Source organism: Mesoplodon densirostris, chromosome 8, assembly GCF_025265405.1.
Source record: "Mesoplodon densirostris isolate mMesDen1 chromosome 8, mMesDen1 primary haplotype, whole genome shotgun sequence".
Taxonomy (NCBI): domain Eukaryota; kingdom Metazoa; phylum Chordata; class Mammalia; order Artiodactyla; family Ziphiidae; genus Mesoplodon; species Mesoplodon densirostris.
The window spans coordinates 109,864,263-109,878,472 of record NC_082668.1 but is presented as its reverse complement, the minus strand read 5'-3'; the positions used below and the strand labels follow the sequence as shown (position 1 = coordinate 109,878,472).

Genomic DNA, 14,210 nt, shown 5'->3' with positions numbered 1-14,210 from the left:
TGGGCAGGAGCCCTGGGGAAGCAAGCTTCCCAGAGATGCTGGGAGATGCAGAAGGTTGAGAACGGCAGTGCCTTCACTCAACAACTATTTACACAGCACCAACTGTGTGCCAGGCTCTGATCCACGCACTGGGAACGCAGAAGTGAAGGAAGCAGATAAAACTCCCTTCCCTGGGGGAGCTCACATTTCTGTGGGAGCAGACAGTTAATAACCAGCAAACAGGGAAGGTGTGTTTTATAGTGTGCTAGAAGGAAAAAAGGTTAAGTGAAAAGAAAAGAAATCGGGCAGGGTACACAGAAGAGGGATGGGGATGATCGGGGGGTGGGTCTCGTGGAGGTGATATTATTCTGCAAAGCTCCAGAGGAGGAAGGGGAAAGGCCAGCACCGCAGGGCTGAGAAAGCAGAGAGAGGGGAACCGGAGACAAGGTCCCACTGGGCCTGGTCGCCAGTACAAGGACTTTGCTTTGACTCCGAGAGACCAGGGAGCCAGGGCAGGTTTTGAGCCGAGGAGTAACATGATCTGACAAATGTCTCAAAAAGATGGCTCCAACTGCCCTGCCCTTGGCCTGGCCAAGGACACGAGCCTGGCACAGAGGAAGTGCTCATCCAGTGTCAGTGCCACGCTCCCTCCCTGCTCAGGAGAGGGCTCGTCTGCCTCAGGGAGTTTGGCCCCAGGAAACATGTTTTGAGCTCTCACCCTCACCAGGCCCCATGCCAAGCGAGATAGGGAGACAGACAGGCAAAGCACCAAAGCCCAACGGCGTGGGTGGTTCTCTGTCCACCAAGGTGCTTGGCCTCAGCAGGGTGTTCACCTCCCTCCCTCCCTGTGCCTTTCAGGCCCCTGATTGTTCTCTTGCAGAAGTTCGTGCTCTACCAGGACATTCCTCCGTGCATCTTTGCCACTCCAGCTTTCAGCTCGCTCTCCAGCTCATTGGGAGGCCCTCAGAGGCCCCCCAGGTCTCTTTGGAAGGATTCTGGACAGATCCTTTGAGAATGTTGGAAGACCTCTCAGTGTCTCCATTTCCCAAGCTTCATCTCCTTGTGCCTCCCTTTGGAGTTGCAGGAAGGGTGCTCAGAGACCCCTCATCAGCCAGAGCAGATACTTAAAGAGTACCTACTATGTGCAGGGCACCATGCTAAGGGCACCAAAGAGGGCTAGGTGCTCATTCTTGTCTCCCCAAAGTCTACAACCCACTGCAGAGGCAACTTGCTATCCAAGGGCCAGGACCAGGCATGGGGCATCTGTGTCCCCAGCACCTGGAACACTGGTATGGTGGGGTTCCCTGAGTGTTGAATGCATGAAGACCTATGAGAACTGCCACAGGAGCTCAGAGAGGTCCTGGGGCGGGGTGGGGCAGGAGGGTCACCGAAGGAGGCGGGAGAGGACCTGGGCCTTGGGGCCTGGCAGAGCAGCGAGCTGGGGAAGGAGGGTATTTGAGGCAGGAGGAAACCTATGGAAGTGAGGAAGCACAAGATGCTCATGGGTGGGTCTCCACAGGGTTGGAGGATGGAGGAGAGGCCCCTCACCCCACCACCCCGCCAGGTCTGCCCCTCCCGCATTGTGCTCGCTGGGGTCTAGCTCTGGGGCCATTCCCGAGGCCCAGCCCCCTGCCTGTCTGGTCTCAGGGATCAGATAACCCCTCCCTAGGACTTATCTCTCCAGAACAGGTTGTTATCCTGGAGTAATTTGAAGCTCTTTATCAAGGGCTGGCGGAATATGTACTACAGGAATAATCCAGAAAGAGTCCCAGGGGTCAGGTAACCCCCAGTCAGCCTCCCAGAAGATGAGTGACATTGGTGCCCAACAACCATCAGGGTCCCCATGTCCTCACCTGTAAAAGGGGGAGGTATAGCTGCCAGCAGCACGTGATGTGAGGCTGTAGGTGAGAAAGGGCTTCAGGTGAAGGCACACAGCTCTAGAAAGGTACCCAAAAGATATCCTTAACTTACACCTGACTCGCTGCTGTGTGGGATGCCCCTGGCATGGGGGAGTGGAGGACAGTGCCCAGGGCTGGAGGCCATTTTTCTCAGGGGCAGAGGCGTGGTTTGAAGCCCAGGAAGTCTAGACCGAGAGACAAGCTCCCAAGGGCCTTCCACCAGCTCCCAGGACCTGAAACTGAGGACTATTCAGGAGGGTCAGAGTTCTGCCCTAAGGGTAGACAAGGGACGGAGGAGAAACAAGGAACCAAAGGCCGGGATGCAGCCTGGTCCAGGAGGGGCCTGTACTGCCTGCTACCCTTGCAGGAAGGAGGGAAGGAAGGAAGCCAGGTTGACTCTGGTGCCCTGGCCTCTCTCCACCTGTGTGCACTTGGCCTGCCACTCAACCTCGGTTATACAGTGGACGTGGATTTGAGATGTCCCTCAGGTGGAGGGAGGGAGTGGGTCCCAGAAGTTACCCTGGCCTCCACACGCCCCCCTTGTCCCGGTTAAGAGCTGGGCCGGGAGTTCTGCGCCCTTTAAATCGGGGAAGGGGGCGCCGATCAACACGTGTCCGAAGCTCAGGCCAGGGGCTGAGGGGCGGAGGATCGTTGGTGCCTGCCGCCCGAGGGCCCTGCGGCTCTCCGATTGTGTCCCCGGGGGAGGCGGCCGAGCCGGATAAGCAGCAGCGGGCTGGCGGGCGGCCACCCCCCCCCCGCCCCCGCCCCCGCCCCCGCCCCCGCCGCAGGTCCGGCCCCGCGGGCAGGCGGGGCGGGGGGAGAGGAGGAGCCTCCGGGCCGCGCCAGCGCCTCCGCCGCGGACCTTATGCCGCCGCCGCTGCTCCGAGCGGCGGGCCTGGGAGGTGAGTGACCCCTCGCCCGCTCGCCCCCCGCCCCGGAGCGCGCCGCTGCGCGCGTGCTGGAGACCTGGGCCGCTGGGACCGAGCCACGTGTGCCCGGCGGCAGCGAGCCTGGGTCCCGGGTCGCCCACTCCGTGGGCGCCTTCCTTCCCCAGGGACGCACACCTCAGGCGCCACTCTGGCCGGGCAGGCCGGACGCGGCCTGCGCCGGGGGGCGGGACTGAAGGGGCCACGCGAAGCCCCCGGGCTGCTGCCTCTGGCGCCCCACCCCGCGGACCCGCCAAGTCCTCGGGGCCCGCGGTCTCAGGGGAGGGCGGGAGCGGTGGGCGGGCGCGGCAGGCGGCAGGGGCGGGGGCTCCCGACCTTGATCGGGAGACGGCTGGGCGCGCCAGTGTCCTCTGCCCGCGGAGCTCTTGCCTGGCAGACTTACCCCATTTCCCTTGCCCGTTTCCCCGAAATCGGGGGCAGGCTGCCCAGAGAGGTGTGGTTGGAACTTTGTTCACTCTGGATAGGTGAAGGGGAGGGTACGACAAGCTAATATTTCCTTTGAGGGCCAGGAGGCTGGGTCCACGGGGAAAACGCAGACAGGTCTCGTTGGAGCCCCGGCAGAGGACTCCGCGGAGAGGCCTCGCAGGTTTCCAGGGCCGCCTCTCAGGCTCCAGAAGTAGGGATTCTGGAAATACCCACAGGGAAATATTTGTGTCCATCAGAGTGCAGTGATGATATAATTAATAGCAGACATTTATTGTGCGTTCATCTGTGCCAGACATCTTGCTTTGCACACAGTATCCCAGTTAATCCTCAGCATAGGAAGGCACCCATTATCTCATTTAAGACGGGGAAACTGAGCCTCAGAGAGCATGGGTATTTTGCAAGGATACCCGGGTATCAAGTTGCAAAAGTAGGATTCGTACACAGATTTATCTGACTTGAGAGCCCAGAGGAACCTGCTAGTGGGAGAAGAGACAGGTCATGTTCTCAGAGGATTGTGGCGGCCTGAAGAATGCAGTACGGGGGCCAAAATATCCACAAGACCAAAGAGTCCCACCTGGGTGTGCTCCTTCAGTCACCTGCATGGTTTCTTAAAAAAAAAAAAAAACAAACAGATGCCTAGGTCCTAGCCACAGCTGGCTGAATCCAGTTCTGCAGAGTGAACCCCTCCTGCATCCAGTCAGGAGTGCCTGGAGGGCTGGGACTGTATCTAACTCATCTCTATTCCCACTCTATCCCCAGTGGCCGGCAGAGGGGTCACCTTGGAGCAGGTGTTTAATCAATGTCTGATGGATGAATGGACGTAGTGGGGCAGGGGCTATCACTGGAGTAGAAAGGTTTTCCCGAAGGAGGCCTTGAATGGTGGACAGGTAGCCTCAGCCAGGCCTGGAGGAGGAAGGCCTGGAGTTGGCATGGGGTGACCCTGGCCTCAGAGCTCTCAGGGAGCTCAGGCCAGGCCACTTGTTCACTAGAGGGTTGGACAGCCAGCCTCAAGCCTGCTGAGCTCCCCAGGACCAGGCCTGGTCACACCGGGACCGTAGGTGTGCACTCTCCAGCCTAGAGATGCCAAAACAGGTAAATTCCTCTCCCCTTCAAGTTTCCTGTCCTTAACTCAGGGCCCTTCCCTCGCTGGATGTCTCAGAGTATTGGGCAGGGCTTCAGGTAGTTAAAAAGGGCAATTTAAGGACTAAAGCCCCAGCTGCACACCTGAGCAGTGGAGAGGCTGACTGCAGGGGAGGGCGCCTGGCTTGGCAGTCAGGTGGACCCCCAAGTCTGAATCACAGCTCTTTACCATGTGGCCTTGGCCAAGTCCTCAGTTCTCTGAACCTGCTTCGTCTCTAAAACCTTGCTAAGGGCTTGGGACATAATCCTCCTGTAAAACAGGAACAATAATGCCTGCGGGGGGGTGGTGGATGTGCACTGTGTGAAGTCCTGGGTTTTAGGAGTGCAGTAAATATCAGATCCCTCCCCCTTCCCCCAGAGTTTGTGTTAAAGTCAGCTGGGGACCTTCCACGCTCATTGCTCTTCTATGTTGAATCCCTCGGCTCACTAGAGCGTGGCCTCCATGCTCCCCTTTTCTGTTGCAGACCTGACCTCGGGCCCAGGCCTCAATTTAGGAGCTGTGGAGATGACAGAACTTGGAGGTGGGGAGGCAAGGGCTGGGGGGACAGGGCGCTCTGGGTGATTTTCAAGTCTGACTTCCTGCTGCCTGCTCACTGCAGCTGGACCCACCTGCCCGTCCAACCTGCCCCGCTGTTCCCAGACCTCTGCATGTCAGCCCTTCCCATCCTTGGCGTGCCAGGAGCACCTCTTCCTTCACACCTGAAATGGCAATGGTCATCATCACTGAATGTCCCGCTTCCCACGTGCCAAGCATGTTATGTGTGTGAGCACACTTAAACCTTCCGACTCTCCTACGGAGTAGACGGTGCTGTTCTCCCAGCCATGTAACTTTCCCAAGAACACGAGACTCCGTTCTTTGGAGCCCAGATTTGTGTTCCTACCCACTAACTGTATGCTTGTCCAGATTCCGCCTTATCGTTTATTCTTCCAACATTTACTGAGCACTAACTTGGTGCCAGGCGCTCAGGACCTGGCTGAGTCCCACTTCTGGCAGGATGTGTGTCGGTTGCTATTTCTCATCCCACGAAACCCACACCCTCCGCTTATTTCTGAATACAAGCGGGGCAGCTGAGGCCCAGGTCCCACAGCTAATGCAAGTCAGGATTCAAAAGCGGGGACGGCTCCCGCCTAGCTGGAGGTATTGCCCACTGTGCCTGCTGTCAGGGTGGGATCGGTGGCTGCTAATTTGTGCGGGATCCTAAACCCCTGCGTTGTGACTTCAACCCAGAGCAAAATGTTTCCCTCCTCCGCAGGTGTGGAAAACTGTCACTAGAGAATTTCTCTTTCTGATCAGTCTGTCGTCATCGGTCACCATAGGCACCAGGCAGAACGTGCAACGGGTGAGCGCTAAGTGTCCTGCAATCAGGCAGTGACTTACTCCTTTCTCCCTCTTCTGCTAAATGAGAGCCAGGTGGGGTCGGAGCACAGCACATTTTTAAGCCTTTTGGAGCTCTCCGATTAGGAGATTAAATGCAGCCCCAAGACTATCAGATCAGTCACAGGTACATGTAGAGGAATTTAGGGACTGGTGAATGGGCTTCCTAAGCTTTCCACGGGGAGCGGGCCTAAGCTTTCTTGGTTCATGTGTAGACAGCAGGTTTCCCGGAGCCGGTGTGCCGGGTCTGGGACCGGAAGACTGTTCCTGTTACTGTAGCATCCGATGCTTATGGTGGCCGTCAGGCTGTGGGAAGGGTAGGCCTGTGATTTGACTGGCGGGCTTGGGAGGGTGACAGCATACCCTGCAGTCGGGGTGAAGGTCTCTCTGAAGCTGAATGGCTCAGGGCTCACAGCTGAGAATGTTAGGGGGCTTCAGGTGGGCCGGTGAGATGGACCCTCCAGGGGGAGTCTGCGCAAAGACAGGATGGTCAAACACAGGGCCTGTGGAGTCACCCAGACGGGCCTTTTGGGATCCAAGGGGCCTGTGCTGAGCCCGGGCGCCCAGTCGGACGTGTACATGGGTCGGTAATGTACTGGACGCAGTGGGGCAGGGTCCTGCGAACCAGCCACAAAGTGGGTGTGGGCCTGGGTGTGGGCCCGAGCCTCCGCTGGAGGTCAGAGCACGCCCTTTGCGGCTGGTCTGCGGAGATGGCTCCACTCTGGCCGGAAGTCAGGTGGCGCCTGGAACTGGGAGGGAAGAAAGCAAGATGTGCCAGGCCAGGTGGCCCAGGGTGGTGATGGGGGTTCAGGGCGTTCCACCCGGGGAAGCCCCGCCCTCCTGGCATTGCTGGCTTAGAAGCCTGGAGGCTGGAGACCTGACTGCTCTGTAAGTTCTGGCCTGGCTGCCTTTTGTCCCCCCGTAACTTTGGCTACATCTCTTCTCGAACATTCTGATCCGGCGTGGCTATGTGTGGCAAGAGAGGGGAGAGGGGGCATCCCAAGATTGGGGGGAGCTCGGGGAGAACCCCAGGGGACAGGGCATCACAGCTGGAGCCACGGGGGTGTGCCTGGACCTCCTGTCTGCTCATACCTGGCGGGTTCGCTTTCAGAAGGAAGTGCGGTTTCCTGACTGTGCAGCTTCTCCAAGGGGATAGGAGACCACCCGGTAGCTCTGATGGGAACAGAGCGCGCTGAGCCCACCCCAACTACTGCTTCTGGCAGCGGCTCCACGCATGGAGCCGCCCAGAAGCCCACTGCCGAAACTCCTGGGCGATTTGGTGGTCGCTGTTTGGGAGCACTGCCTGAGAGCCCCCAGCCCGCAGGCGTCTGCCAGCCTCACTGAGCAGAGCCCGATGCACGCATGGGGCTGGGTAGGTGCACAGGAGTGGAGAGCCCTCAGGGAGCCTGTAGTCAGTTGGGAAGCTGAGTGAAGGTACAAAATGCTACCAGGCGGCAGAGGGAGAAGAGACCGGGGCTGCCTGTGGCCGGTGGCCCACAGGGGGACGCAGGACATGCGTAAGAGCAATGCTGAGATGTGGGTTTGGGGCTTTCATGTTCGCTGTCTCACTTAACCATCAGAACAGAGCGGGAGAATAGCCTGCCCAAGGTCACACTGCTGGTACGTGGCCAAGCCTGAATTCACACCAAGGCCTGTCTAAGTAGATCTCCCACCTCAATAGCTGCCTCTGTATTCAGAGCCGGGGAGAGGGTTGCAGGACTCTGGGGGGCTGGGAGGTACCTGGCAGGCCCAAGGGCCCAGGCTGGGTCTTTAGGGAAGGGGCATTTGGATGGCCAGGAGGCTGTCGGGACTTCAGGTGGAGGTAGCAACCGTGGCAGAAGTGGAAGGCAGCGGGGACTGGAGGAGGCAGGGGGAGCTGAGCAGGGGGACGTCAGTCTGCGCGCGCTGGCCTAGGCTGGACTACAGAAGATGCCAGAACGCCCCTGCCCACAGGCGGGTGCGCTCAAGTAGAAGTGACAAGACATAGGAGCCACAGCGGAGAACCGTGCAGGCCCTGATCTGTTGCTGGTAATAAGAGTCAACCTGATGGGACCTGGAAAGTTTTGTGGGAATTTTGATGCCTTACAAAGTTCAGGGAAGTTGAGTTTCAGGCATTTGGGGCAGCAGCCACTTGGGAATGTGCTGTTTTCTTTTCGAGGTAGAAGCTTAAGTGTGGGTAGGTTTGAAGGACACGCCTCGGGAGTCCAGGATTCGCTGAATGAAGGCATTGTTTCTGTGTGGCTGTGCTGCTATTTCCTGCTCTGTGCCCACCTTCTGGTTTCACAGATTCAGATGTCACTGAGGACAGCTGGTTCCCTGTCAGGCCTCCATGGGGTTATGGGGGGCAGACAATCCCAAAAAAAAAAAAAAAAAAAAAAAGAGTCAACCTGTCAGGAGCCCAGGGTGATGTATTCTGGTCATCAAAGGCCCAGATGCCCAGGGTTACTCAGAGCTAGTTTCCCAAGATCGCCAGTTTTCCAACAATTTGCAAACAATCAAATACACCTGTCGTAAGACTGAACTTGGCGTCATTTACTTCAATGATATGAAAGCCCCCAAACCTCAGGCCTCCCTCTGTGCTGTTGGTGTGGCCTCCAGGGTCCCTGGCAGAGCAGGGTCACCGGCACAGGCAGGCCCACCCCATCCCTGCTTTGCCCTCCAGACAGGGTTGTCTTTCTGTGGGTCCTTCTGTCTGTCGGTCTTTCTCCCCACCATGGGCACTGACTAGCAAGTAAAGACAACTGTGAAGCCTTTGTTGGCACAAAATGTTACAAGAATTATCACTAAGCCAGTGACAGCCACAGTGACTGCAATGCATTACCCACCCAGCAACTGGTAAATTGCCATTTTCTGCAGCCATTATGTTTGGCTTTGAATCCGAGAAGTAAAGGTGTCCCTCTCTTTCTCTTTCTCTTTCTCCTTCCCTCTCTCTCTCTCTCTCTCTCTCTCTCTCTCTCTCTCTCTCTCACTCACTCTCTCTCTCTCTCTCACACACACACACACACACACACACACATACACACAGCCCTGTGGTGAGGCAGTCTGCCCTGCAGTGGATGACATTTATTCATTTCATGGATGACGTTTATTCATTTCGTGGATGACGTTTATTCATTTCGTGGATGACGTTTATTCATTTCGTGGATGACGTTTATTCATTTCATGGATGACGTTTATTCATTTCATGTATCCTGGGTTCTGCTGTCTGTCCTGCCTCAGCTCCTGTAGCAAAGAGACTTGACTCTGAGCCACTCATTACCACCAGTGTGGTTTCCTCCCTAAACAGGAAGTATCAGGACAGAGCCACTCTCCCGCAGTGCACTCCGAAACCGAGCATCAGTCACTACCCCGTCCACTCCCTGCAGCCAGGAACTGGAGTGCAGGCTGAGGGGGCCGGCAGCCTGGCCCGTGGCAGGTCCCACGCCTTCTCAGCGTCTGCCTGTCTTCAAAACCAAAGTCAGGCTGCTCGCAGGTCAGAGGGAGACCCCAGCAAGAACGGGGGGCCAGATCACAGTGGGGCTGGCAAGGGACCCGTGCTTCAGACCCTCACATCAGCCTGTTGTTGGTGAGTCTGGTGAGAGCCGAGGTGGCCTGGGCAGTGTGTGGGCCCCTCCCTCCAGCCCCACGAGCCCCTGGCCTGCTTAAGTGGACCCCAGCACCTCAGGGAGCCCCCGTTTGGCAACTGGCACCAAAGAGCACCGTCTGGTGAAGTTCTTGCCAAAATGGGAAATCTTATCATCTGCACATTAAGTCAGGAACCTTTTCAAAATAAGGGGTTTAAGGATTTATCACACACAGCGCCTTCAGTTAACGAGGGCAAGAGCTTTGCGGATTCTGGTGTGTTAACAACAACAACAACAAAAAGGTTCATGTTTATGATGTGTTTTTGTGGAAGGCAGGTCCATTTGGGAATTGTAAATTTTACTTATTGGTAACCACTTCTGGGTTGGTTTGTCAGAGAACGACTGGTGTAAGTAATCAAACCGGATTTTTCTAGAATGTTTCAAAAATCTAAACGTCTGTAAAAAGCCCTAAAAATGATTCATTCACTTCTATTTTGCAAGCGGTGTGGTGATAAACCTCTCTTTTCTGTCCAACCAAACTTGCACATGTGTGTATGTGTGTGTGTACAGGCCTGTATGAGTGTGTGTGCATGCACCCGTGCTTTTTGTATTCTTTTTTGTAGGAGCTTCTCAGCCTTCCTTTTAAAACTATAATGATTTTTTAATGATGTCTAAATAACGATTCCAGGCAGTATTACAAGAAATGTAACAGTAAAATGTTTGTAAGAGTCCATCAGAAAGGCAAAATGCCCACAGAGAAAATAGAAACGCACCAATTAAGATGTGTGTGGCTATGACCCAGCTTTTTTTTTTTTTTTTTTTTTTTTTTTTGTGGTACGCGGGCCTCTCACTGTTGTGGCCTCTCCCATTGCGGAGCACAGGCTCCGGACGCGCACGCTCAGCGGCCATGGCTCACGGGCCCAACCGCTCCGCAGCATGTGGGATCCTCCCGGACCGGGGCACGAACCCGTGTCCCCTGCACCGGCAGGCGGACTCTCAACCACTGCGCCCCCAGGGAAGCCCTATGACCCAGCTTTTAAACCTGGATTTGAGACTGGCATCTTCTATGCTGTCTCCCCTCAAGTCAACTGTCGGGGGGAGGTGTGTGTGTGTGAGGGGCACCTGGACTCAGGTAGCACCTCCTTCTTGCCCCCTGGACCCATTAACCTGAGATCAGCGAGGGAGGGCCTGCGCTGCCGTGGTTTAGAATCTAGGGGAAGAGGGCAGCCGCAGATTTGCAGAAACAGCCTGAGAACGAGAGGCTGGAGAGTATGAGTTTGGGCAGCTCAGCAGGGCAGAGGGAGAACCGAGAGGAGGCCAAGACCAGCTCAGAGCCCCATGTAGACCAGGTAACTGGCTATGACTCATGCCCACAGCCACGAGCTGCCCAGCCTCACTGCCCCGGAGGCAGCTTGAAGGCAGGGACTGGACGGGACTAGGGCAAGAGTCAACAGTGGGGCCTCAACCTCAGTTTTCTCATCTGTAAAATGAAAGTAATGATACCCTGAGCGTACAAGCCCATAGTCAGAGTCTCCCTACCGTTTGAGTCGGGCCTCGCCTCACAGTAAGTTCTCTTCTTTGACCCCTGATCGTTGGTGATGTGGCAGGTGCCAGGCACTTGTTGAGTGCTGGGATGTGACCTCCCAGCTGCATCCCGGTAGGGGAGGGCGGGCGGACCTCAGAGCCCCGGGGAGGCCCAGGATTTCTACATGATGTGGCTTCGGGGCAGTCATGTGAAGGGAAGGGAGAACTAGGGGACTTCCCTGAAAGCTGCTTCTATTTGCATAGCAAGTAGCCGGCTTTTTACTTAGATTATTTGTTTCACATCTATAAAATGGGAATGATTTTGTAGGAGGTGTTGTTCACTTTACCTGACTGGGAAATGTAAATTATTCATATCCAGGGTATTAGTTTTCATACTAACATTAGCACATGGGGAGGGGTGACGGAGATTAAAGGGGGCTAGGGACCCCACCGCCATCCACCCCTTGGACCTCTGAGTCCAAGTAGGTACTAAGGAAAGTACCTACCATTGTGTGCTGGTTCCATCCTGTCACCTGTGCTGCAGAGAGCCAAGGGGACTAGGGGAGGGTCATTCATCCTGCCTTGAAGGGGAGATAGTGTGAGGACTTCACAGAGGAGTGGCCTTTCTGCTGCATCTTGAATTTTGTCCTTTGGAGGAAAAGGACTTCCCAGGCACAGAGATTAAATCTATGACTTGAGCTGGAAAAAAGCATAAGGGGGGATGGCCAGAGTCGAGACTACAGATCAGATGGGCCTTGGTTGGGAAAAGCCACGGAGGCCATCTGCCAGAAGCCGCAGCTGGGCCTCACCTGCCCCAGACGCTTCTCCCTGATGGAGACTGGGCAGACCGCTCTACCCGCTAACTCAGAGGCTCGTGGGCCCTGGAGCCATCGACCCAGCATCCCTGAAGCCTCCTTCCCTGGGTATGCACTTACCACCCTGATGTGCCTCAGGTATGGGGTTTGATTTCCTACTTTTGCCAGAGTTGCATGAACTAAGCTGCACTTGTGTTATTCTGTTTATTTGCAATGTTTAAGCACGGCTGTGCATTGGTCTTCTGTGTTACAGAGTTCATCAAATAGTGAAATGTCTGGCCAGTTCTAACAGTATGGCCAGGCTACCAGAGGGGTTCGAAACGCATTGTATGATTGAATCCCCACTGGGTGCAGGAGGACCCCAGCTAGGTTCTGGGGAGAACAGCCAGGACTCACTCAAGCGCGCTCTGCCCTCAGGCACAGAATCTAGCAGTTAAGTCATTCAAGCCACAAACGGTGATTGAGCACCTACATGGTGCCAGGCTGGATGCCAGAGACACAGAAATGAGTCGGAAGTGGCCCCCAGTCTGGTAGGGTGACAGATGAGTGAACCCGTGTGTGCAGTCAATGGTAATGTGACAAGAGTGCCGAGTCACGGAGCGCAAGGTCCCCTCTGTCCTTCAGGGCCCAGGAGGAAGCCAGGAGGTGCTCTGGGGCTGCCTGGGCCAGTGTTTGGAGCTCACGGCAACTCTTACAAAAGTCGGAGTTCTGTGTGGAGCGGGCCTGTGGCAGGTGATTGGGAAGGAATCACATGACCATCCCCACACAGTCAGTTGGAGAGTGGAGGCTGACTCCCACTGTCCCCAGGAGTCCGGAGGAAGAGGCCACGGAGGGTCAGGGGAGGGTGTCCCTGAGGCTTCCTGGAAAAGGTGGCCCATCAGCAGGGCAGAGCCGGGGAAACATGCACCCCAACCGAAGAAACTGGCCGTGTGAGGCGGGCTGAGCTCCTTGGCAGGAGCCCCGGGAGCTGCCTCTCTGGCTTGGCTGCCTGCCTCTGTGCCTTTCCCGTCCTCCAGCCTCCCCAGGAGCAGGTGGCCCATTGCTGAATCCACAGATTCACACCACGGCAAGGGGGAAGGTGGGGACAGCAACATCCCAGGAGACCCATCTGGCCCCAGGGGTTGCAGCAGCACGTGTCCCTGGAAAGCAAGAAGCCACCCAACCCCAGGTGCTGAGCCTGCAGATTCAGCTGCCACTGCCGGTAGCCTCTAGCCTGGCGGGATTAAGGGGTCCATAGGGGGCTGGCTGCTTCCACATGCCAGCGCCCTGACCTCCCTGGGCAGAGACAGGCATTCCTCCCTGGCTGCCACAGAGCTGGGCACGCCCTCTTTCCAGCACTTTTCTCTTGGCTGCGGGGTGTAGCTGGCCTTTCCCCTGAGAGTCCCAAGAGGACAAGCTGTCTTCTAGCCACCTGCCAGAACACCTGCTGGGTACACAGTGGGTACTCAGGGAATAAGAAATGAGGAAATTTTTCAGACAAGAATTGGCAGGACCAAGCTTTGCATAGAACCTTGCAGGCTGTGCACTGTACAACTCCAGAGGGCCCTGTTCACACGGATCACAATGCAAATCACGCCCCCCCCCGGGGTGTGCAACATGGGGACCCTAGCATCTTCACGCTTTGCGCCCCTGGCCTTGGCGCTGACCGCCGACTCCCTCCCCTCCGCAACCAGCACTGACCACCCTCCTGCCTCTGTGCTGACGGTGGGTAGTAATGAACTGTGCCAGTGAGCACTTGCTCCAGGCCTGGCTATTAAATCTTAGTGAAAGAAAGTCATGAATATGGTGTCAGGCCGTCTGAATTCTAGGTCATCCAGGAAACTCGTACTCTGGGAAGATCACCCCAGTTGTTGTGTTGGGGGCTCCTGGGTCCCCAGGATCTGTGTGGTCTCCCAGTTCCACTTCTTTCTTCACCCTCAACCTGCAGTGGGCCTGGTGGCCCACGTACAGGAGGGGAGGGGACCGTGGGGGCAGTTCTCCTGGAGGGTTTGCCTCGTTGGCTGAGTGGGCAATGCCGCCGTGGCCTGGACCACCTTCTCTTTACCAGAAGGAGCCGACTTTGGGAGGCCGAGGGGTGTGCAGCAATGGAGCACACACACCTGACCCTCAAGACCTAGAGGAACATAAGGGGAGATACTGATACCAGGGGCCCTGTGGGTCAGGGAGGGCTTTATGGAGAGCTGGGCCCGACTATAAGAATTCGAGGAAAAAGTCATATCCGGAGTGCTTCTTACATGCAAGTGATTCATTAATTCACTCACCCCTCACATAGACTTTTTGTGAGCATCTACTGCAGTGATTTTCAGCCGGGGGTCCTATGACCGGTAGCATCAGAAATCCTGGGGACGGGCTTCCCTGGTGGCACAGTGGTTGAGAGTCCGCCTGCCAATGCAGGGGACGCGGGTTCGTGCCCCAGTCCGGGAAGATCCCACATGCCGCAGAGCAGCTAGGCCCGTGAGCCATGGCCGCTGGGCCTGCGCGTCCGGAGCCTGTGCTCCGCAGCGGGAGAGGCCACAACAGTGAGAGGCCCGCGTACCGCAAAA

At 56.5% G+C, this 14,210-nt stretch overlaps 1 protein-coding gene across 2 annotated transcripts in view; it reads left to right on the top strand.

Moving 5' to 3' along the window:
• The first annotated feature begins 2,700 nt into the window (after positions 1 to 2,700).
• Positions 2,701 to 14,210, top strand: part of STEAP3 (STEAP3 metalloreductase) — a 44,857-nt gene continuing 33,347 nt past the window's right edge. The window contains exons 1-3 of one of the 2 annotated variants that reach the window (XM_060107091.1): positions 4,302 to 4,342; positions 4,855 to 4,911; positions 5,644 to 5,730. Coding sequence is in view for 1 of the 2 variants with exons in the window: in XM_060107089.1 (XP_059963072.1) it covers positions 2,743 to 2,779 (37 nt within the window). In the remaining variant the exon portion in view is untranslated. Of the gene's footprint in view, positions 2,780 to 4,301; positions 4,343 to 4,854; positions 4,912 to 5,643; positions 5,731 to 14,210 lie in introns of those variants that run through there. The other variant, XM_060107089.1, reaches the window with a different exon arrangement.